The following is a 24,357-nucleotide window of genomic DNA, read 5'->3' as shown; positions in this document are numbered from 1 at the left end:
GATGTTTCGGGTGCTGACTTGATTCAGAGGAGATTCAGCCCAATTCAGTGGCCAAACCTCCTAATCGAATCAGGGGACCAGTTGAAAGGTCTGAATTAATTCAAAGCTCTTCAAATAGATTCGGAAAATATTCGGAGATCTTTGCCGATTTGGGCAGTCCCCACTGACTACAGCAGGGAGCTGGACCCAGGTTCTATGCTGGTAGGTAGGGAGTGGGAGAGGGGGGCTGCAGAAGGGGGGAGGGGACCATGGGGGGCCCCTGCCAGGCTCTGTCCCCTGCCTGATCCTCCACCACTCCTGAGCACCCCCTGACCAGAGCCTGCTCTTCCAGCCCCTCCCCATGGCTGCCCTACCTGGCCCCAGCTCCCAGTTGTTTAAAAAAAGCCCCTACTCACTGAGTGCTGCCAGGCAGAGGGGCAATCCCTGCTGCCCCATGCTGCGTGGGGGGCTCTGCCATGAGCTCCCTCCCCGACCCCTACCCGCTCTCCCAGCCTCCCCCCCATGGCTGCCTTGCCCGCCCCAGCTCCTGGCCCTTTAAAAAAACAAAAACCCTGCTCTCACCAGCTGCTGCAGCAGCCTCGGGGCTTCTGGGGGCTTGTGGAAGAGCCCCCCATGCAGCATGGGGCAGTGGGGATTGCCCCCCCCACCCCTCCAGGCAGGAGCTGGTGAGCCAGGGTGGTTTTTTGTTTTTGTTTTTTCTAGAGGGCCAGGAGCTGGGGAGGGCGGGGTAGCCATGGGTGGGGGCGGGGGTCAGGGGGCTCATAGCAGAGCCCCCCCAAGTAGCATGGAACAGTGGGAGGCAGTGGGGATTGCCCCTCCCACCCGCCGCTCCAGGCAGGAGCCAGTGAGCGAGGGCTTTTTTTTTTTTTTGAAAGAGCTGGGAGCTGGGGCCAAGCAGGACAGCCATTGAGAGCGGGAGGGGAATGGGGCCTGTGTGATTTGGAGATTCGGCTCATTCGGCAGCAGCCAAATCTCCGAATCGGATTTGGCCGAATTGATTCAAGACAGTGATTCGAATCACCTAGTCGAATCAGTGTCTCCCGAATCGTTCAAATCTGAACCTGACAGGAATACTAGCTGCTTTGTACAGGCCTAATAGCTATCCTATTCTGCAGACTCCGTTCACTAGATGTATGGTAGGGGAAGCAACCTAATCCCAGAGAAAGGGAAGTGAATGACTTGTTGTCCAAAAGGATCTCTGTGGTAGACGTTTTTCTTTTCAGAATCAGCAGCATACAGTTCTTCTGATTTCAGGGGAAGACAACACTGATTGAAGGAACTAAGATATGATATTATACTTTCCCTTACAAAGGGAAAGTATTAAACCATTTCCCTTTTTTTCATATTCTCAGGAAAATGTTTTTTTAGCTGAACTGTATCTGGAATCAACAAACTATTTGTGCTCAGACTGCACTCTCAACATTTTTCATTTCTTGACTTCAAAAGTTTTAGTATTTTGTTATTATATTTATATTTTTAATTTTTTTAAAGTTTTAATTACAATTTTTCCTTTCTTTACACTACATTAAAACTATACATAAACAATGAATCTGAAGAAAAATAATCTCCTTAAGTCATATCTCTATCAATCTTCTCTAGATTTTTTTGCCCCCAAGTTCTAAGACTTTCCAATAAAAGAAAAAAACCTTATTTTTCTTTGCTTTTTATTATTGTTGATTTAACAGCTAATTTCTTTAAACTTTTGTGTCTGTTTTTAATGTATATCTTGTATTATTTTAATGTATTAAAAAGCCTGCTGTGTAAATAGGAAGTGGATGTGACAATTCATGAATCCACAAAACAAATTGTGTTTTTGATTTTTGCCTCTGCTTAACTAAATACACATGTATTATTGGGATTATACACAAATGGTGCAGGGAAGGAATAATATCCTATATACCTTTAAAAAAAAAAAGTAATTTTGTCTTGATGAGATGCATAAATTGTGGGCAGTCATGAATTTACAGAAAAAACCTTTGGAAAATGAGCTAATCGAGACAATTACATCAATAATAGAAAATAAGTTTTAAATGTTTTTGTGAAAATTAACTATAGTAGATGTATTCGTTTTTGAATATATGTACTAGCTTATTTACTGGGCAGTCTCCAATAGCTGTTTGGAACGGTGGTAGGGGTAGGTGGTGAAGTGGACTTGTAATTTTAACCATTCTCGAAACGTTAGACTCATAGGTTCATAGATGTTAGGGGCTGGAAGGGACTTTAAAAGATCATCAGGCCCAGCCTCCCTGCACTTGGGCAGGAAAGACTTCTGGGATCAGATGACCCCAGTGAGGTGGGCATCTAGACTCCTTTTGAAGATTGTCAGGGTGGATGGCTATACCACCTCTGAGGGGAGCCTGTTCCAGACCCTTGGCACTCAACTTATAAGTAAGTTATGCCTTATGTCCAGTCTGCAGTGATCTTCAGTCAGTTTGTACTCATTGTTTCTTGTCTTTCCCTGGGGGACCTTGGTGAACAGATGCTCCCCCTATGCCTGATGTGCACCCCCTAATATGCTTATAGGCTGCTACCAAGTCCCTTCTGAGTTTTCTCTTCTCCAGGCTGAACAGTCCCAAGTCTTTCAGCCTCTCCGCATATGACCTGCTCTCTAGACCTCTGATCATGCACATGGCCTTCCTTTGGACTCTTGCAAGCTTCTACATATCCTTCCTGAAGTGCAGCACCCAGAACTGGATGCAGTACTTCAGCTACGGTCTCATGAAGGCTGAGTAGAGTGGGAGGATGACAACCTTAGTCTTGCTTGAGATGCATCAGTAGATGCATGCCAGTGTTTGATTTGCTCTGGCAACTACCTCATCACATTGATGGTTCATGTTCATTCTGTGGTCTATCACAACACCCAGGTCTCTTTCAGTTGTGGTGCTGGCAAACAGCACTACTGAGCCTGTAAGTGTGTTGCAGATTAATTCTCCCCAGGTAGAGCACTTTCCATTTCTCCATATTAAATGTCATCAGGTTAAGATCTGCCCACCTCACAAGCTTGTCCAGGTCAGCCTGTATTGCCAGCTTGTCCTTGAGTGTGACCACACTCCCGCATAATTTGGTGTCATCTGTAAACTTTGCCAGTTCACTTTTAATACCCGAATCTAAATCATTGATGAACATGTTGAAAAGCACTGGTCTGAGTACTGAACCCTGAGGGACTCCACTGACCACTTTCCACCATGTTGATTCAGTTTTGTCTGTCAGTACTCCCTGGGTCCTACCTCGGAGCCAGTTACCTAGCCACCAGACCGTAAAGTAGTTAAGGTTGCATTTTCCCAATTCTACCGTGAGGACATCATGGGAGACTAGGTCAAAGGCCTTTTTGAAGTTCAAGTATATGACAGCCTTATTTCCCCTATTCAGGTGGCAAGTTACCTGATCATAGAAGGAAATGAGGTTGGTCAGGCATGACCTGCCCACAGCAAAGTCATGTTGGCTATCCTTTAGGATACTGCCTTCTGTTAGCCTATCAATAATGGATTCTTTGATAATTTTTTTCCAGGATTATACCAGGAACTGAGGTCAAACTGATTGGCCTGTAATTCCCTGGGTCCTCCTTTCTCTCTTTCTTGGAGATAGGCACCACATTGACCCTCTTCCAATCTTCTGGGACCTCTCCTGATTACCACGAGTCTTCAAATACTTTGCCATACATCGCACAATGATGTTGGCCAGTTCTTTTAGCACTCTCGGGTATATATAGTTCATCTGGTCCTGCTGACTGTAGATATTCAGCCTCTCTAGGTGTACCCCCACAAAATCTTCACCAACTATGGGAGGGTGATCACCCCCACCTTGATCATCTTGTATTCTGTCAAACAGGCTAACACCCTTGGACTGATGGAATACTGATGTGAAATATTCATTTAGGAGTTTGGTTTTGTCCCGAGTGTCAGTTATCGGCTATCCCATTTTGTTCATCAGGGGCCATATACTTCCCTTATTTTTTCTCTGACTTCCTATATATCTAAAGGACTGTTTGTTGTCCTTGATTCCGGTTGCCAATTTATATTCAGTTTGTGCCTTCATTTTTCTAATCCACTCCCTGCAGGTGTGGGCTATTGCTGAGAACTCCTCTTTGGTGGTAATTTCTGATTTTCATCCCTTGTAAGCTTCTCTTTTTAATTTCAGGAGGTCCGTGACTTCCCTATTGAGCCAAGGGCAGGTGGGAGAATCTCCCAGCCCTTTTGTTGCCTTTCTTACTAAAGGGAATGGACTTCCTTTGTGCTCCTAAGATTGCCCCCTTGAGGAATGACCGCTCTTCTTGTACTCCTTTCCTCATCGGCCCATGGCCCCACAGGGCCTCATCAACCACTCTAAGCTTGTGGAAGTCAGTTTTCTTAAAATCAAGGATTTCTACTCTACTGACTGATTGCCCTAGCTTATCTTGGATGGAGAAGGTGATCATCTCATAGTTACTGTCTCCCAGTTTCCTTTTGATCCCCAGGTTGCTCACTAGATTGTCCTCTTTGACCAGAACTAAGTCTAGGAGTGCCTTGCTCCTGGTTGGCTCATAGACTTTCCGAGTCAGGTAGAGCTCTTCTATGCAGATGAGGAAGCTTTGTGAGCAGTCAGATCTTGCTGTGTGCTCATCCCATGAGATGTCTGGGTAATTGAAGAAACCCATGATGAGCATGTTCTGAGACCATGCAGCTTCTGCCAGTTCTCTAGAGAATTCTTGGTAGAGTTCTTCCTCTTGGTTTGGAGGTCTATAGTAGAGTCCTACAGTGAATCCCCTTCCCCATGCTCTCCCTATATTTTGACCCAGTGGGTCTCAAGTTGCCCTTCTTTGTTGCCAATCTCTGCTTCTAGGGAGGTGTAATGTTCCTTCACGTAGAGAGCAACTCTTCCACCTTTCTTCCCAAGACAGCCCCTCCTATGCAGGGTAGCCCTCTTTTTTTTTTATGTGCAGGCCTTTAAAAAGTGGAAGGATATTTCTAAAAGATTTGTTTCAGCTTGGATGATTGTCTTGGACCCTGGCAGATGTTATATTTATCTTTTTAATGTATTAGGATGCAGGGAGTTGGTGTGTTCAGAGGGCAGCAGAGCCACTGGGCAGCACCAAACCTTTTAAGTCTTGACCCTGGAAAATCTGAGATCAGTGAGTCTTCCTGATGTTGAGCTCATGGTGCCCTGTGACCAAGTGCACATCTGCTTTTTAAAGGTCCTGGGGTGGCATGAGCCTGAGATTGGAGAAAATAGGCTTCTCTCTACATCAGTCATAGTGCTCTGGAACCATGCAAGGCATGCATGAGCTACATGGCTTGCCTTTCAAGATTCTAGCAGGTCTAGAGCCCACAGCTGTAAATGGGTCACAATGCCAGGCACCCTTCCCCCCACAACAGTTCCGTGATTGGAATCAGAGGAATTTTATGGTCAATCTGGAAAATGTGATGTCCAGTCATGCCAGACATGCTTGGTGGGATGCACAGTTTTGGGGATCAGGCATAAAATGTCTCTGACCACGTCGTGCTATTATATTAACATTTGTAAGAGGTCTTGATGTAAGGCTCTGTTTTAACTTGTTTAATATAGAGGCCATGTAGGGAGAATTAATTTAACCAGTTTGACAATGTTTAAGTTCATGTCTATTTGTGGATATGGGTGAAGTTGATTTGGAGATCACCCTTGCCCTGTAAAATCCTTGCAGAAATGAGATAAGGACTTTGCTCAAACTTCTTCTTAGATTTAGGAAAGTGAATAGCTACTAGAAAGGTAATATATACTGTCCTTTTTTCCATCTCAAACAGTTTTTGTCTTAGTGTCATCAGGTTTGCCCTTCTTTTCAAGCAGATGCAGTATACTAAGAACATTTAAGTGCTTGGTTCATATAGAAATGTTTACACAGTTTTGCAATAATTTACATGTGTTCTTATTGAAAATTCCAAATGCTTTGCTAAATATTACCTCTATCTATTCACTATCCCTTTTTTTTTGTTCATTTTATTAAAGATGTCCATATACTAATGGGCATGCAAATTTCATTATTAAAATGAGCATAAATGGCTTTTATTCACATATCTGGTACAAATATTGTTGGTTGTAGCTGTGTCAGTCTAAGGACATATGCAGACAATTGTTTTTTGGGGGGGTAAATGTGATGTATCTTATTAGACCAACTAAATAGTTGGAAAAATTGTTCTTTGCAAGCTTTTGGGCAAAAACACCCTTCTTCAGGCATTTGGAGAATCTGCCTACCTGAAGAAGGGTATTTGTGCCTGAAAGCTTGCAAGGAACAATTTTTCCAACTATTTAGTTGGTCTAATAAAATATATCACATTTATCCAAAAAACCTTGTGTGTCTATCTGGTACAAGCACTTTTGAAATTGTTGCACTTATAGTGAATAAAAAGACATTATTTTTAAAATGTACTGATCTGTTTACAATATTTTTATCTATTGTTTTATGACCTTTGGAAATTTCTCTTTTAAGTTTTATCGGGCAGAAATTGAAGCTCTTCATTCATCTGGAACAACTGCAGTTGTTAAATTTTGTGATTATGGAAACTATGAAGAGGTGCTACTAAGCAACATCAGGCCCATTCACGCAGATGCATGGGTATGTGATAATAAACTGTAGGAAAAGATATAAATTACATAAGCTGTATAAGATATTTAGTTCTAATGAATCCATTTCCTGGAAAGGGCATAAAATGTAAAAAAAAAAAAAAAAGAAAAAGAAAACAACAACACAAACCCCAACCCCCACAATCCCCGCCCCACACTAATGTATAAAAATTATCTAAAACTGATTAGACCTTCCATTTACCTACGTAAGCATCTCAATAATGTTAAATCAAAAGAATCCAATGGCACTTTTATGTATAATATATTGTTTTCAATATGAATATCTTTCCATATATGTTTCCCGAAAATAATTTGTATATGTAATGTGGACATTTTATGCATATATTAGTCTCTCAAACTTGTGTTTATATATAGAATACTATTGTATACAGTTGTCAAAAAAAGATTTTTGCTTCAAAACAGTTACGCTGTTTTCTTTCAAGTAAAAACTGAGAAGCAGCTTTTTTCAAATATATCCTACTGGTTTTTATTACATGTATATGCATATGCTAAAAAAGAAATGCATTTGTCATGAGTTTTGTGTTTTGAGTATTCTTTGCCAAATATTACTCCAGTACTGTATTATTCGAGATTCTTTCATAAATTTTTAGCATGTGCTGTAGTTCATGAAATCTAATTTTAAAACCTTGATATGTAAGCTTCATGGAAAATGAACAAAGCCAAATTTAGCTAAAAAACAGATGTACAGAATCCCTTCTTTTTTAATAATTGTTATGAAAAAGATGCACAAAAGGTTATGCTGACTGGCATAATTAATTCTCTTCTTCATTAATAGAGTATCAATGTCTCTGTCATTTTTAAGGATCTTGGCTGTCAGTGGTTTTATGGCCTTTATCTTCTGGGTACTTCATAATTAGCATGGTTGTAGTAGTCCTTTCAAGACTAAACAGTCATCCACTATTGACTGCCAGTTGTATTTTGTTTTCTGTTACTGTCTCTCACTTTCTTGTAGCCTGCTTGTGGACTTTTTGCATCTCAACAGAAATCTGAAGTTCCTCCCGGTTGATATATTACTTTCCCTATGGATTTTCAGTTTGTTTCCAGTTGTTGAACTGTCATTTGATCAGCCCCTTGCTGTAGTTTTATTTCAAATCTTGACATACCATTCCACTTACATTACATCTAATCCTTCTCCCTGTTACAACCCCCTTTTTGGGAGAGGTTTCACACCATGGTCTCAGGATATTTATGGTATAAGCCCTGAGATTTTACTGTTTTCCTGAAAATATATCCATGTAGTTTTCAGTTTCTGTGATGTGATAGCTGTTTGTGTCTTGTTCTTCACTTTGCCATATACTGCCTGTGGTATTCCTTAACTCTCATTATAGGATTCTGCTCTAAAGCTAGTAGATCTTTTTAAAGATGACTTATAGAGCACTTGCTCTCTCTTGCTTGCTCTCGCTTGCTCTCTCGCTTGCCCTCGTTCGCCTCCTCTCGTGCTCGCTCCCGCTCTCGTTCGTGCGCGCTTGCTCACTCTCACGCTCTTGCTTGTGCTTGCTCTCTTGCCCTCTCGCTTGCTTGCATTCGCTTGCTCTCCATATATTAACCAATGACAGAAGAATGATCCAGTCAACCTATACAACACAGTCAAATTTCCATGCTTAGTTTAGTTTAAGATTTGATGATAATTTCTTTTTATAATTAGGTATATATCCACTTACAAATAAAATTCCCTTTCTTTCCTCTGTTTTCAATGGAAGTGGACATGTACATCTGTTCTAGTCTCATAATACTGCCTGGCTTCTTCTGTCATACTTAAAAACATTTTTAGACGCAAGAATCAGGGTGCCAGGAAGAGCTTTAGCTGTTTGTCTCCATAGTTTAGAATATAGTAATTCTCAAGATATGTCTATTCAGTCTGTTTCTCAGATTCCTTTCCTCCATTACACTTTTTGGTGCATTTTATCCAAAATTTCTCAGTGTACATCTGTGTGGTAAAAGTACTTCTCTTAGGATGAGGACATATGAAAAGAGAGCTTAAGTCCTGCTTTTTGAGGGCCTGAGCACCCAAATGACTCTGAGATACTTCTGACCATCTTCATTAACAACCAAACCGCTAACTGAAGAATGCAATGCTTATTAGTGAGTGGTATTAGGGACAACAGATTTGATTTGCATTTTCAGTATGTATAATGGGTTGGATTGCTTTAGTAGAAAACTTTTTGCTGTCTTGCAATGTAGATTCTGTGCACCTAAAATACACTCTGATTTCCACTTCATTTGAAGAAACTTGCAAAGTAACCTTGAGACTCCTGTAATTCAGATTACATGTGGAATCTAATGACATATAGTAGTGTTCTACCTGTAGGGTACATTCATTGCCTCCTCTATGGGGTTATTTTAAATCTCCACAATAGCTACCTTGCTCTTATTTCTGGCATTGCTGGATGCTAAAAATACAGAAAACCAAGCTATATTAAATGGTAGAAAACTAACTGTGATATTTGATGAGTTATATGAAGGGACTGTTGAAGGATTTGTAAAAGAGCCCAATCTATAATCTACACATGTAACTGTTAAAGAATTGTTGATCTTAACTTTTTTTTGCTTAGCTCTTGCAATAGATGTCTATATACCTTGAAATCTTTATCTTTAACGATAAAACTGCATATTACTTTCCAGTGTTTCAGAGTTCATTTAGTATGCTCTTCTCCTACAGAAGTTTATACAAATGTACCCATTTCTCTAAATGTAGTAGAGTTCACTTAATGAAAATAATGTTATATTGCCAACAACAAAAATACATAAAAAATTTGTAGACATAAGAGTTGCTTGTTGTTTTCTTTAAAGATGTAAAGTTAAACTAATAATTGAAAAGCATGGAATGTTAAGGGACTTCCTGACTAAATTAATAGCTTGTTGCGTGGGGAAAAAGAAATAAAGTTAAGATGTAATCTAAATTTAAAGTGTTAATTTTGTTCTTTAAGTTGTAGTTTTTTTTTTTAATTTACAATACTGCTTTTTTATTCTTAGTGTGCGTCTGCTGACTTGACTATCAAAACTATTTCCTTTCCCCTTTTTTATCCTTTCTCCTCAATTATTATTTTATAGGGTTTTCTCCTGAATCTCTACAAGTAGAGCTTTCATCTTATGTTTATATTTGCCTTCCTTATAATGTAAAGGAAACCAACATGCTTGCTTGCTTTATTTCTGCACATTGTAACCTCATTTGGGTGCCCCTAGAATCATATATTAAGGCTGGGTTTATAGGAGATTTTTTTCTCATGGCCATTTTCACTTCACTGAAAAACAACATTGACTAAAAAATCATGTCTAGACTTTTCCATAGACTTCTCCTCCTTTATCCCACATGACAGTATCTTTACAGATCAGTCAAGGTAAGTACAGCAATCCTTATTGTTACACATTTTGTTTCATAGAGGCAGAGAAACTGTTTATTGGCTTATCTCGTGCAATGAACTCTCCAGTTATTAAGGAGTTGAAGAAGGAAAAGAAGAAGCATCTTGGGGCATTTTCTGGTGTCATTTTTGCAGTCATTAGTTCTCTTTTGAGAGTTGGCTATCAATATTGTCCCTATGCTAAAACTTTTTGTGAGCAAGACATAGCAGTATACTGTTTCCTACCTCACAGTTTTAAGTGTTTTTACAGATTTGTTGGCCTTCTCCTGGTTTCTAATTCCAGGTGTTCATCACATTTTGAGACCATTCTTTGCAGCAATGTACATGGTTTTCTTGAGTAAAGATTCTAGCTGCTGCTGCTGCTTCTGCCAAGGTTTATCCATGCATTTCTGCTTTGGTTAAGTTATTTTACTGGAAAGTTGATGCCAGTCTCTATGAGGCTCAGGAAAATGCTCTTGATTTTAAAACAGCATGGATTCTTTGAAAGATTTGACCTTTTCTGACCTTTTTTGTATGGAAAACTCATCTTTTACTTCAGCCTCACATCATACTATCCTCTGTTTGTTTTGAGTGATTTTGAAGAGCCAAAAGGCCAGTCACTCATCTTCAGACTTCAGCATTGCTACAGCATTGCATCTGGACTCCTAAAAGATGGTGCCAAAACCTTTAGCTTTTCTGACTGGTTCCTTAATTGAGTGTATGTCACTAGCTCAGCCACTCAGTAGCTCTTTCTCAAACCACATGCTCTGTGGCTACAGGGATTGCCACAGTTTCTTTGTATTCTGGTAGGCTTTTACTTTTACTTTTTTCTGGCACTTTCATGAAAAATGGTTGGAAACACCATTTTTCTCAGCAATCATAGAAACGTTATTTTTTACAATTTCCACAAAAATTGCAAAACTGCGACTTAAGTAGGTCCCTAATTATTAAGCTTACTGAATGCTGATGCATGAATAATGCCATTCCTGTGACACTTACGTAAATACTTAGCATGTTTTTCCTCTTGTTTCCTGCAAATTGAGGCATCAAGTAAAGTTCTTCTAATACAGTCATGTTTGCTATGGAGACCATTGGAGACCTCTCTGTATCTAGTTGCGTCTGCAACTAGTATTTATCACTGCTTTGAGAATTTTGGCTCCCTTGCCAAATTAAGAAGTAGGAGTTCTTGTTTAATGGTTAAATACAGTTAAATGTTCAATGAATGAATGAAGATTGTCTTCTATTAGGGTTCTTTCTTCCTCTAGCACTCATTTTTTATCTGGAAGGCTGCTACAGCAGGCTGTTTCTACAGGGGGTCTTGGGGCTTTCTACTACCATGCAACTTGTAGTCTCAGGTATTCACAGGTATTTTTTTTTTCTGGGCTTTTTTTGTGGCATTATTTTCTTCATATATGATGGTTTAATCAGTTAAACTATAACAAAACAAGAGTTGCTTGAGGTTAGAGCAGGCAAAAATGATTTATTTTGGTCCTTCTTTGCCCTTTCTTGGCACAGTATTATTTGACTTAATGAAAACAGAGAGAGGATTTTGTTGGCCAGTTGAGAAGCACCGATCTGTCTCAGACCATGTTGTATTATTTCTGACCACTTTTCTGAAGAGGTTGTAAACTCCAGATTTAGAAATGGAAAGCAACCAAGTAGTCCCCTACCATTCTAATCTTTTGTCTTTAGGAAAAGTCTTAACATAGCCTAAAATGTGTTAGGTATCAACGTTTTTAATATGATTTTCACTTTGGAGATGAGTAGTGCTTGCTTTTTTAAATTTTAAGAAAGAAAATAATCTAAAGGAATAACCTTTCCTTTAAACAATTTTCTTCAAAAATAAATGACTTTCAGATGAGAGTATGATCTGTTCTGACCACTATTTTAAGCTTCTCTTGACTTTCTCAAGAGTTCCTTAGTTTTGTTTTTTTAATAGGACCTTTTTTCAAGGCTTGTATGTAGGTCTCAAATTCAGTAAGCTGTTATCTTTAACAGTTTTCCAGTGGGAAAGGCATTTCCTGTAGATGAAGCTAATTTGATCAGTACATATATCAGTTTTAACCAGAAACAGGCACATCTATTTAGGTACTGTTCATTATCTGTTGTTTTCTCTTTGGAAAAATGATTACAGTTTGGCCAGAAGAATCAATGATAGCTGTTTATCATAGGTAGATCTTTTCATGTTCTGCTTCCTAGCCTTTTACCCATTAATTTAGGGGAATTTCATTTAGCCTTTAATGGGTTACCTCAAGAATTTTATAAACTAAGGACATTGAAGGAATATCTTGATTAATTTGACCTGTGTAGGTCTTTGCCTCCTGGGAAGAGGGCATGTGCACATTTGGGATGATAATGCGGAAGAGAAATTATGGCAAATCTATTTTATGAAAAATAATTAGTAGATTTTTTCATTCTCATTTTGAGCTATTTCTCTAGTATACAGTACATTCCATATGGTAGTTGAAAGTTTATATTGTCATCCTTGCACAGTTATGCCGAATGTCCTGTTATTTTCAGTTTTCTTGGTTGGCATCCTGAGAGCATTATCAAGTTGTCTGTTAAGAGATGTTCTTTAGTTGAAGATGAAAACAAACAAAAAAAAAGATTAAATTGCTGTGTGGAATGAACTGGCTGTGTAAAAGCTCATGCTCCCAGACTTTTAAGTGAAGAAGGTGAAATAATTCATGTTAGTTCCTCTTAAATATAATTGAAATACCAAGAAGATCTATAAAATCTTCAGACAGACATTTTTGTTCTGAAGCTGTTATTTGAAAGATACTGGCAAAACTTTAAGTCTTTCTTTCTGGGTGTTAATTACGCCAATTCAATTGCAAAGTTTTTTTTCTTTTTGTCCCACAAAAGGCTTTTGAAGATCACTGTCAAATGAGAGTAGGCTTCTGAGAATATGCAGATCCAATTACAACTATAGGTGGATAATGATAGCTTAGCAGTCAGTCTTGCTCTGAAAGCCATGAGTGAATATAAACAGGAAAAGAAACTTTTTGCTCCAAAATATTTTGTATAAAAGGATTCTTCTGCCTGTGTGCTTTGTGATGACTCAGTTATGTTCTGAAACTTATATGAGAGATTATGTACACCTCAAACTAGTACATACTAAGACAATTTATAGACTGTGGTAATGACCAGGTTTGGCTCTGGTTATTTAGCAAGTTTAGGGAAAAACCAAGTAATCTCACTAAATTACTATAATCCAGTGTGATTTATTATGCTACATAGCACAATTTGAAAAGAATACACTGGCTAATTGTTCAGGGGTATTCTGCCTGATAAGCAGCATTTACATAGTAAATGAAACACAAGAGAGGCAACAATTTTTGTGGATGATATCTTTTATTGGACCAAACACATGGTAAAATAGAAGAGGCTAGTTTTCATTTTTATCCTTAAGTTTGGAGTAAGCGGTGAAGGAATGTATGTATAATTTTGTAGCTCAGATAAGAGTTATTCCTGTTTAGGGGATCTTTAACTTAACTCAAAAGCTGTGGGGGAGTGCGGCCACACATCAGGGTAGGTTAACAATCTGGGTGGACTCAGACAGATTAGTTAGATGGGCGGACCAGAACCAGATGATGTTCAACAGTGAGAAGTGTAAAGTACTCCATCTGGGGAGGAAAAATCCACAAAAAATGTACAGGCTCAGGTATGCTATGCCAGCAAGCACAAAAGGGACCTAGGGGTCATAATTGACTATAAAATGAATATGAGCCACCAGTGTGATGCTACAATTAGTAGAGCAAACAATATGCTGGCATACATCAATTGATGTATCTTAAGGAAAGTTCTTCTCCCATTCTACTCAGCATTGGTGAGGCTGCAGCTGGAGTACTGCATCCAGTTCTGGGCACCATACTTCAAGAAGGGTGAGCCACTCGTATGATTAGAGGCCTGAAGAGAAAAGAGCCACTCATGTAATCAGAGGTCTGAAGAGCAAGCCATACCAGGAAAGGCTGACAGATATAGGACTGTTCAGCCTAGAAAAGAGAAGATTTCAGGGGGATTAGATGGCAGCTTACAAATATATCAGGGGAGAGCATCAGGGGCTAGGTTCACCAAAGCAGCCCAGGAGAAAATCACGATCAACGGTCATAAACTCCTAGAAGAAAGTTTCAGACTGGATATAAGGGAAAATGTCTTCACGGTTTGTGAGACCAAACTCTGGAATAGACTCCCAGCAGAGGTGGTGCAGGCACCTACCCTGGAGATCTTCAAAAGGAGACTGGATGCACACCTTGCTGGGGTTATTTCACCCCAGCAGTGTTTCCTGCCCAGAGCAGGGAGGCTGGACCCGATTAATCTCATGAGGTCTCTTCCAGCCCTAAACTTTTGTGAATCTGTAAAAAGAGTCATTACCATTTCCAGAAATGGGAGAACTATATTTCTTGGCATACTGGTTAAACCTTGCACGGAGCAATTTATATTTCTTCCTACTGTGCTCGAAGGCAAACAGAGTCTGAGTAGAACAAATTTTGAAGCTTTTACAGAATCTAGAACTAGGAAGAATACTTCATTTTTCTTTATGTTGAGTTTAGTTTGAATAATTAGTTAAGTTGTGCTCAATCTCTGGCCCATGGGGCTGTATCATCCATCCGGCAGGGCTCTCAAAAGGCCAGAAATTTGTCAGCGGAGAAGCTGTGCCAACATTAATTGCTATGGCTTCCAGAACCATGGCAATTTAATACTGCCACCACTCCCCTGCTACCAAATATCTGGAGCCATGCGGAGCCCCCATATGTCAAGTAACACAGCCCCATGTGCCAGACCACAGTGCAAGGGGTCATTTCTGGTCTGATCTGGTGCTTAGGACACAAGACACCAATGTGCTGACTTCATGCTGGATCAGACCTACAAACCAAACCTGGCCATGGGATCCATCCTGCGGACTGGCCTGCATCTCTCTTGCAGGGCTGAAAGGTTAAGCACCACTGAATTAGATCATTTTCTTTGTTTACCAAGAGAAATATAGTAACCTTTCTAACTCTTACTACATGGATAGTATGTGTCATGTACACTGTTAGGAATCATCACAGTATTTCCTGAAAAAACAAAATTGGAATTGTCTGTGGGTTTCTTGAATATCCTTGTTTGATATTTGTTTTTAAATATTGACCTTTTAATATAAACCATGTAGGTCTTAAAGTGTGCATCTACACATGCAATTAAAGTGATGTGATAAACTCTGTAGCAGTGTGCACCAGAGAAAATTGCTTCTGGGTGCAACATCTATGCATATGCCTAGGACCGCAATGATTTGATGCAGGACAGAGCAGCCTCAGGCTGGCAGGGGCCATGGGGGATGAGCCCAGGCTCTGGGTGGTGGCGGTAGGCAGCGGAGGGATTGGGAGGAGCCAGGAGTCTGGCCCCTGGCTGGCTGGCTGACCAGGCACAATTTGCGCTCAGTGGTCACAGTCTACATGTGCATTTAAGTGAACTTAATGACAATGTCCCTAACAGTACTATCTTATGGCAGAGTTAATTTACTATATCCTAATACTGGCGTGCGTGTAGACTGTGATGCTATACTACAGAGCTAGTTAGTCTACTCCAAAGTAAAGTGTACATGTCGATAAACTCAGAAAGAATGGAATAGATTGATATCCCCCTGAAGACTAATTTTTTGTACCTAAATGACTTCACCCCCATCAATGCAATATGTTAAGAGCCTTCATACTACTGTCTTAGTCTTAGATATAAAATATTGAATAAGTGACATGGGGGAAAATAATTATGTTTATGGTTAAGTGATTGTCAATTTGTACATTTTCATAAAAGATCTACTTCCTTATTTCTTTAGGGAATTTGCACAAGTAGTTTGGATGGTCTCCAAAGGAAAAAAAATAAAAAGGATCATTTACTTCAATTAGGCAATGAGCTGAAGTATTATCTTTGCGGTTAAAATATTCACCACAGTTTTTGCACATCTAGGACTCCTGAGAATTTTTTGTGATGCAATACCTGACTTGATTTTCTCAGATGAGGACTTCATACAGATATCTTTACATTAAAAATACTGACACAATACTTAGCCCCAGAATGGACTTGGAGGTTTCTTTAATTTTCAGGTTGTTAGAAAGTAATTCCAAGTTTTAAAGGTATTAAATTATCACCTGCTACTGCCATGTTATCTGATTTTCAGAACAGAGATTTGCTGTACAAATTTTAGATTTCAAAGCCAAAAGGGGCCACTGTGCTCATGTAGTTTGATCAGGAGCTCCTTCAATTAATTATTGTTTGAACTAGAGCAGATCTTCAACAAAGCACTCCATTTTTATTTAATAATTGTCATTAACAGAAAATCAACTAGAACTTGTTGTAGTAATTTCCTCACCGTTTGAAAATTGTACCTCATTTCTAGTCAAAATTTAGTTAGCTTCAGTTTCCATACATTAAATATTTTTATACCTTTTTCTGCTAGATTGAAGATCCTTCTCTCAAAGTTTTGTTCTCCAGCAATTTTAAATTGTTTGAAATATCTCCTCTCATAAAAGTAATATACTATCAATTGTATACCTTTCAGCATCTCCATTGGAGCTTTCAGATCTAGTATTCATTTTATTCCTTATAGATATAAAAATCTTTCCCATGATCTAAGCTTTTTAGCACCATTTACATAATACAGCCATTAAAAAAGTCAGGTAGCTATGCTAACTAGTTTAAAATGCACAGACAGTAGCAAATAAAGTAGCATTTTTTTCTGGTAAACAATGCTCTTTCATTAATAATATTTGGGCTCCAAAAATTTGGTTTTATCATGTACAATAATTACAGTATTTTACTCGTTATTGTACCTGCCAGAATTAAGTTAAAGTGTCCTCAAATGTAGTTTTGGGGGGAGAAAAGAGGGAATGTCAAAGATTTTTAAGACTACTACTTTCCTTTCTAAAATTATGGATTGTAATTCAGTGTTCAAAATGTGTTTAAGAGCTTCCTGCCCAAGCATCCTAAGTAATAAGCCACTAAAAGAACAGGGGCTGGTTATCAGGATAGCTATGAATCTGTATTGAAACATTTTGTAGTTTTAAGGTGTTAATACATTACAGTCTATGTCCTTAACACCATGAGTAGATTTTTCTGAATTGAGGCAGGAAAACCCCAGAAAACGCTTAAGTAGTACAGGGGCCAGACACTTTGTTCCACGTTCTGTTTTATGTGGGAGTATCGAGGAGCCACTGTAGAGGATCTTACACATATGGAAGATGGCTGTGACAATAGCAGAAATTTGTGCTGATACAATCTGTGTACTGGGAAGGCTGGTGGAGCCAGTTTCCTGGCAACATGAAGTCTATATCCACTTGATTAGGTCAGCTGTTTTCACTGCTTGGCCTCACCTCTGCCAAGGTCTAGAACTCCACCTGAGGCACAGCCGTCAAAAATGGCATTCATTACTGGTGAATGCACAGCTGAGGCCTCGCTTGGAGTATTGGGTCCAGGTTTGGATGCCACACTTCAAGGAGGATGTGGACAGTTTGGAAAAAGTTGAGCTCAGAGCAGCAAAAATGAATTTAGAGGCCTGGAAGGCATGATGTACGAGTAAAAGTTGAAAGAACTAGGGGTATTTAGGCTAGCGGAGAGAAGACCGAAGTGTGGATTTGATAACAGTCTTGCAATATCTGAAGGGCAGTTAGAAAGAGGATGGAGATGGATTTTTCTTCATGAATGTAGGCAGCAGAACTAAGAACAATGGCCTCAAACTTCAGCAAAATAAGTTTAGGTTGGCAATTAGGAGGAACTTTCTGACTATGAGACTGGTCAAGTATTGGAACAGGCCAACTTGAGAAACTGGAATCTCCATCCTTAAAAGTGTTCAGGAGCAGGTTAGACAGACACTTGGCAAGGATGGTTAGTCAGGGATGCTCCCATCTAGAGGAGGGGGCTGGAATTAGATAACCTTTTGATGTCTATTCTTGCCCTATTTTCCTATGATCTTCTGATCACTGTTTTAGAAGATACGTAAAATCTAGCCCCAAGTGAAAAAAATCATTCTGGCACTAGAATTAGTTCCAACCCAGGTAAAGGAGGGGAACTGCTGGCAAAAGGCTTGATGTCTTGACCTGAAAAGAACTACATAGCACCATGTCATTGGGAGAGCTACATCAAGGAGGAAAGGGAATAACTGAAAATGTGAGTAAATCTTGCTTGCTTGGGTTTTTATTGTATAGTGTTTTTTACTGCTTATGTGTATTGACAAAGCTTTTAGTTGGATTCTAAACCAGTGTCTGTTTATATGCTAACATAAAAATTGCCAAAGGAAGATTTCATTGTTCTTATCTTCCTTGTAGGAGTTGATGACATTGCTAACACCTATTAGGAGACTATTTTTGCCTTGCTTAGGTGTTTGTGATGTTATTATCATCTAGAGAAGGTTCTTGAATCCTCAACTCTGATTTTTAGCAGATTAAAAAATGCAATTTTAATGCAAATTTTGTTTTAAAATGTAAACATTTATAATTTTGAAGCTTGCTTATAATGTTGAGAAACTAACTTTTGAGATGTATGTAAACATTTTCTTCATTTTTAATAACTGCATGGAGAATTAGCTTTCTTCTAATTATTTCTTGGATTCTCACAAATATTCAAAATCTTGAAGAACTTGTGTTTGTTGTTTTAAGAACTAGACACTGAAGTAATGTTCCCGTATCATTTCACTTGTTCTTCTGACTGGATCTTGAGAAGCATCTGCACATATTTTTACAGATACCACAATTTACATGTGAAGCACACCTTTCTGCATTCACATAGACTTGTACTATGTGCAGTGCATGAATTTCAGTTTTCCTCTTACATGGAGTAATTTCTATTCAGATTTTATGTTTAGACCAAATGTGGATGTGGGGAAATATGTGCACATGTAAGACTTTTTTATATTAGAAAAAATTACATGTTTATGATGGTTTCAGATCTGGCAGCCAGCTGTAGAATAGGTCTTACTTTATCAGACAACGGCTTTCTTCTAACAATGTGAATCTTTTTTCTGTCCATTACCAAAAGTAAGGATGAATGGTCTCTTTCTGAGTAGTTGTCATTATTTTGTTAATTGTGCAGCAGAAAAGCAAACCGTCTTCTTTATCTCAGAAGGAAAATTTTAATTGTGTGTGTATATATGTATTCTAGTCTGTACCAACTCTCCTGAAATCGTACGTCTCAAGTTTCCAGCACTGAAATCTATATATAGAATTAGTTTAACTGCTCCTGAAAGAGTGCCTTGCCTGCATAATGTTGTAACGTAGGTACGGTTTTGTAAGATAGCCATATCTTGCTGCTTGGCACACTGGAGCTCAACTGTTGAGCTGCAGAAGTTGCATGCTTGCCTGCATAATGCATTGCAGACAGATGCACTGCTTCTTAGTTGTGGTTCATGTGTTTCCTGAAAACTGACCCCCTAGCTGCAGCAGCGGTGTTGGTGTTTCCACACTCTTAGCAGGTTCTCCTGGTACTCCAGTTGATAAACAACTGCTTTAATGGAAGGAGATTACACAGCTTCCCTGGGCAGCTTATTCCATGTCCTATGACTGGTGTAGTTAGGGAGAGAGTTAATCTAAGAAAGGACTTGCTGCATTTTAAACCAATTGCCCTATGTTCTGTCCTCTGGCAATTTAAAGCAGTGTTTCTCCATCTTATTGTGGCAAACATTTAAATGTTTTAAAGGTTGCTATCATCTCCCCTTAATCTTGATATCCTTTTCTACAAACTAAACATACTTAATTCTATTAACTTTATGTAGTTTGTTAACCAACTTATTTATTATATTTGGCCTAAGACATGCATTCATTTGTAGTGCTACAAAAATAGAACACTATAGGGTGTGCAGATGTGCAGAGCCCCACCCCCTGAGTTAGAGTACTACAATGTCCCTGCATAGGTACGCATTCTAGCCAGTAGATAAGGGACTGCTGCTTTCCCCTCTGCCTCCAGAGAAGCCCTTCAGTGAATCAGAAAGACTCACTGACAAGCTCTATTTCTGTGACAGCAACCTGATCCTCTGCATCTTTCAGTGTGTAGGAATCAACAATAAAAACATTTAAGGGCACTAGACCCTGTGGAATCTCATTTGAGACCTGCTGTCTGCCATCACTTCATTTATCTTTACTTTTTGCATATAGTTCAACCAGTAATTATGTATTCACCTAAGAGTGATTCTGTTTAGCCCAGTAGTACCCAGCCTTCTTTGCCTGTGGCCTGGATGAGTGGCTCAGGATCAGTCCATGGGCCAGAACCTTTATGGGGTTGGTCCATGGGTTTGATCTAGCATGCTGGACCAACCCTGTGCCCACATCCAGCTATGAGCCAGACTAGACTAACCCCATCTGCCCAGATATGTCTTCAGCCTGGACCAATGCCAAGTACCCGTATCTGGTAGTGTGCCAGGCTAACCCGGTGTGTCTGGATCTAGCCTTGTATTGGCACAATCTGGCATACAGGGCTATGTTATTTGGTCCACAGGGCTCCTCAAAGATCTGGAAATGTGTCAGCTGAGGAATGGCAATTAACACTGCCACAAATTTCTGGACCCTTGGGGAATCCCAGCAGGCTGGATGACATGGCTTCCCAAGGATCTGGCTTGTGGGCTGGAGATTGAGCACCCCATGTCCAGCCATGTTACTCCATTTTGTAAGAATGCCATGTACGACTGGAAAAAAGTCTAACCAAAGGACAGATGTACTCTGTTTAAGTCTTGGGACTGTGCGCTTTTTACAGGAACAACTTGTGTTAAGCTTTTCATTCTTCAATTAGGCTTGTTTTCTTGCTTGGAGGGGCTCCTCATACACAGTGGTTCTAAACCTTTTTAGACTGAAGGCACCCTTCCACGCTTTTTTATGAAATGAGTGGCACTGCATTTCAAAAACTAATTTATTGCAGGGTTTACTTTCTAGCACTGTCCAGGCAGTTTGCGTGAAGGAAGGAGTCTCTGAACAGGGACAAAGCTTTGCTTAGCTTCTTGTAGAGGGGAAGAGGTCAGGCAGGGATGAGCCTGAGCCTATGCTTATTGCTCATTTCTGTATACATTGCTTACCTCCTCATGCTTCAGGGGACCTTTTAAAGGATCTTGTGGCTCCCTGGTTGAGAATCCCTGCTGTAATAGCAACCTTTATGGCTTGTAGTCTGGTTCATTATTTATCAAATTATATGTAATATAGTTAGGTTACAAAGTAGACTGTGGGGTGAAAGATGCTATGCTATGCCCAAGAGTGGTTGATGCTCAAGATGATTATATAGGTAACTGATTATTGTAATATAAACAATTGGTAACACATTGGGGCTGGCTTCATCTTGCTGTTATATTAAGCAGATCTTGTATTTTTCCTATAACTACTGAGGTAGATATGTTATGTTATACTGCATGTACATTCTTCCTGTTACCCATCAAACTGACTACTCTGTCAAAAAAGGGAAATCAGATTGGTTTGATTGATTTCCCTCCCCCCCCCCCCCCCCCCCTTAACAAGTCCATGTTGGAGGTTAGCGGTCACCTTCTCATTCTTCAGATACATATGGACTCTTCCATGGTTTTCACTAATAATTTCCCAGGTATTGAAGTCAGGCTGACTTCAGTTTTTTGTCTTGGCTGGATTGTAAGCCCTTACCTTTTTGATTTAAGATTCTAAGCATATATTGTTTTTTTTCTCCTCCTGAAGGTAGTAGCTGTATTTTAGAGACAAATGTAGTGTGCCATATAATGTGACTTACATATTATTTCTTTTGAGATGAGAGAAAATCTGCATTGCATCTTAATTAGCAAATTGCTTTTCTAAAAAAATTGGTATCTAAGAGGACTACATTTTTACTTAAAGGCTATTAAATATTGGATTGTCAATATTATAGTTAAAACATTTTTAAAACTCAGTACAAAAACCATTCATTTTAGCAGAAGGAAGAGATATTTTTCTATTAACTAACATATCAAGGAAACTCTCTGGTTACAAATGTGCAATAATAAAGGTAAATAGGTATTTATCAGGAAATCGCAAAAGTAAAGATTTTTTGCCTTGAGAATATTATGACATCTTGCAGGATTAAATATTTGTGAAGATTTCAATTAGATTTTAAGCTTTTGTGCCATCGGCTATAATTTGCATTTACAAACATATAACTTCCATGTTTTAATTTTTTAGGGGACTGATTCTCTCATGGCAGAATAGTTACTGTAGTGAAGGGGGTGCTGAACATCTGGCCTGCAGAGCGATAGGTATCCAGGGGTTCCCGTGGATCAGGAAATTTGGTAGTGGGGGAGCAGTGGCAATAAATACGGCTTCCCTCTCCCACTGCCAAATTCCCAAATCCTGTGCAGTGGGTTGGAGCCAGGTCACTCCTGCTCCCTACACCCCCATGGTTGGATGAGCCAGTCCATGCCTCTCCTCCCAGACTGGATGGGGCTGGACCATGCCCCTTTTCCCCCCTGTGAGGCTGGGCTGGGATTAACTCAACCCCCCTTCCCTCCATGTGGCTGGACCATGGCCCCTCCCCACTGCAAAGCTGAGTTTGGGCTGGGCCATGCCTTTTTACCCCATGGGGCTTGGCCACACTACTCGCCTCCCCCTGTGGGGCCAGGTCGAAGCCCTAACCCCCCGTAAGGCTGGATGGGGACCTGGAGCAACCTCCCTGTGCCGGATTGGGACCATGAGTCAGACCTCACCTGCAGACAGCCTGGGCACTGATAATCTGGCCCGCCGGCCAAAAAGGCACCACTCCTCTAGTAGAATTACTGTAGTAGAGTTGGATCCTAAGTTCACAGGACTGCTAACTTAATTGGGATGTACAAGGTGCAGGAAATAGATCCTTCTTTTAAGCTGAAGAAAAAGAACAAAATATCACTACATCCTGGTACTTGATTCAAAGTCCTTTGTTATTGTACACTTTTCCAGGTCTAATAGAGATTCTATTCCTACTTGTTTCTATGTCTTTGTCTTTAGGTTATTTACTTTTTGGAAAAAAATGATTAGTCCCCTGTCAGGTGGCTATTACATAGTCTCCTACTTTGTATTCAGGATACTGATCTAACAGAGAATCATTTAAAAATGATAGTTATGTACAAAATTGTTGATGCTTTTAGCACAAAATTTTCTGCCAAGAATATAAATGCTCTAAAAATATGCAGCTTTATATTTTTTTCAATATTGGTAATATTTATCAATTTAGAATCTCTAACTTGAGAGGTAATGAAAGGGGTTTTGTGGTTGGAAAGTTCTAGAACTAACAAAATTAAGGTTCATATTTTACTATGCACAAAAGATATATGTATCAGAGGATTTTGTATTAAAGGACCAGACAAGTAAATATAAAACTGCTTGAATTTTGACAGCATACTAGGGGTAAAAGCAGTGGGGAAAGATATTGCATGACTAATTTAATTGCCATTTTTAGGAAAGGAAACTTGTAACTTATGTTATGAAGAAGTCCATGAAATCATTACTGAAAAGCTTAAACAATAGCAGGCATAATGAATATGGATTTCACTTGAACATTTAATGCTCTGTGGGTTTGTCTACACATGTGCTTTAATGCGCATTTGCTATCCTGCACATTAAGCATCACCTAAGAAGTGTGTACTTGCACTACTGTGCATTAGCACAGCTTAATGCACATTTTAGTACCTCATATTGGAGGTACTAAATTTAATGCGCGTTAGGAAAAGCACGTTAATTCATGTGTAGACGTGCCCTTTATGCATAGTTTTTGTTAAAGAACAGGGAAGGAAAATTCATGAAATCTATATAAGGAAGGTTTAGGGTAGGGATAGGCAACCCATGGCATGTGCCTAAGCGTGGCATGCGAAGGCACTTCACATGGCATGTGTGTCTCAAGGAAGGGGCTGGGGCTGTGCTGACACAATGGGGATTGGGCCCCTTGCAGTTCCCCTGTCATCCACTGCTGGCACGCCAACATCTTACAAGTCAAGGTTGCAGGTGTTTTTGGTGCTGTGCCCAAAAACGTTACTGACCCCTGGCTTGGGGTATAAGGGGAATGAGTTAAGACACATCTGTATGCTCTTCTGAAGTTTCAGCTTTATAATTACTTACTCTCATCTTTTTACTGAAATTCTCATGAAGGAAGTGTTCTTTTTGAGAGTAAAGGTTTCTAGCTGAAGCATAGCAGAAGGACAGGAAATACAAACACAGGAATGAAGATTTTTAAAAAGAAAATGAATAAATAGAAAGCTCAGTTTTATGACTGGCGGTTCTCATGGAATTCCATGTTCAGACGGCAGGTAAGTTAGGAACTGAATCTATAGCCTACATAAAATGACAGCCTGTACTGTAAAGAATAGAAATAGGACTTAAAGTCCAATAGTACATTCAAGTAGTAGCATAAGATGAAAATAGTGTAAGGTAGAAAGATTGCTTTTCTAGAGGAGGTAGAGGCATTATAAATGGATGTGAATTATCCTAGACCTACATACAATGCTAAC

The 24,357-nt window shown here is 39.5% G+C and overlaps 1 protein-coding gene across 3 annotated transcripts in view; it reads left to right on the top strand.

Annotated features, from left to right (window-relative positions):
- The window catches only part of TDRD3 (tudor domain containing 3), a 231,762-nt gene that overhangs the window by 185,193 nt on the left and 22,212 nt on the right, over positions 1 to 24,357 (top strand). For all 3 annotated transcript variants that reach the window (XM_059722891.1, XM_059722856.1, XM_059722922.1), the window contains exon 12: positions 6,440 to 6,565. In XM_059722891.1, coding sequence (XP_059578874.1) covers positions 6,440 to 6,565 — 126 coding nt within the window. The remainder of the gene's footprint in view (positions 1 to 6,439; positions 6,566 to 24,357) is intronic.

The sequence above is a fragment of the Alligator mississippiensis genome, chromosome 1, assembly GCF_030867095.1.
Source record: "Alligator mississippiensis isolate rAllMis1 chromosome 1, rAllMis1, whole genome shotgun sequence".
NCBI classification, from domain to species: domain Eukaryota; kingdom Metazoa; phylum Chordata; order Crocodylia; family Alligatoridae; genus Alligator; species Alligator mississippiensis.
The sequence above is the reverse complement of the archived record's forward strand: the minus strand, read 5'-3'. Positions and strand labels throughout refer to the sequence as shown.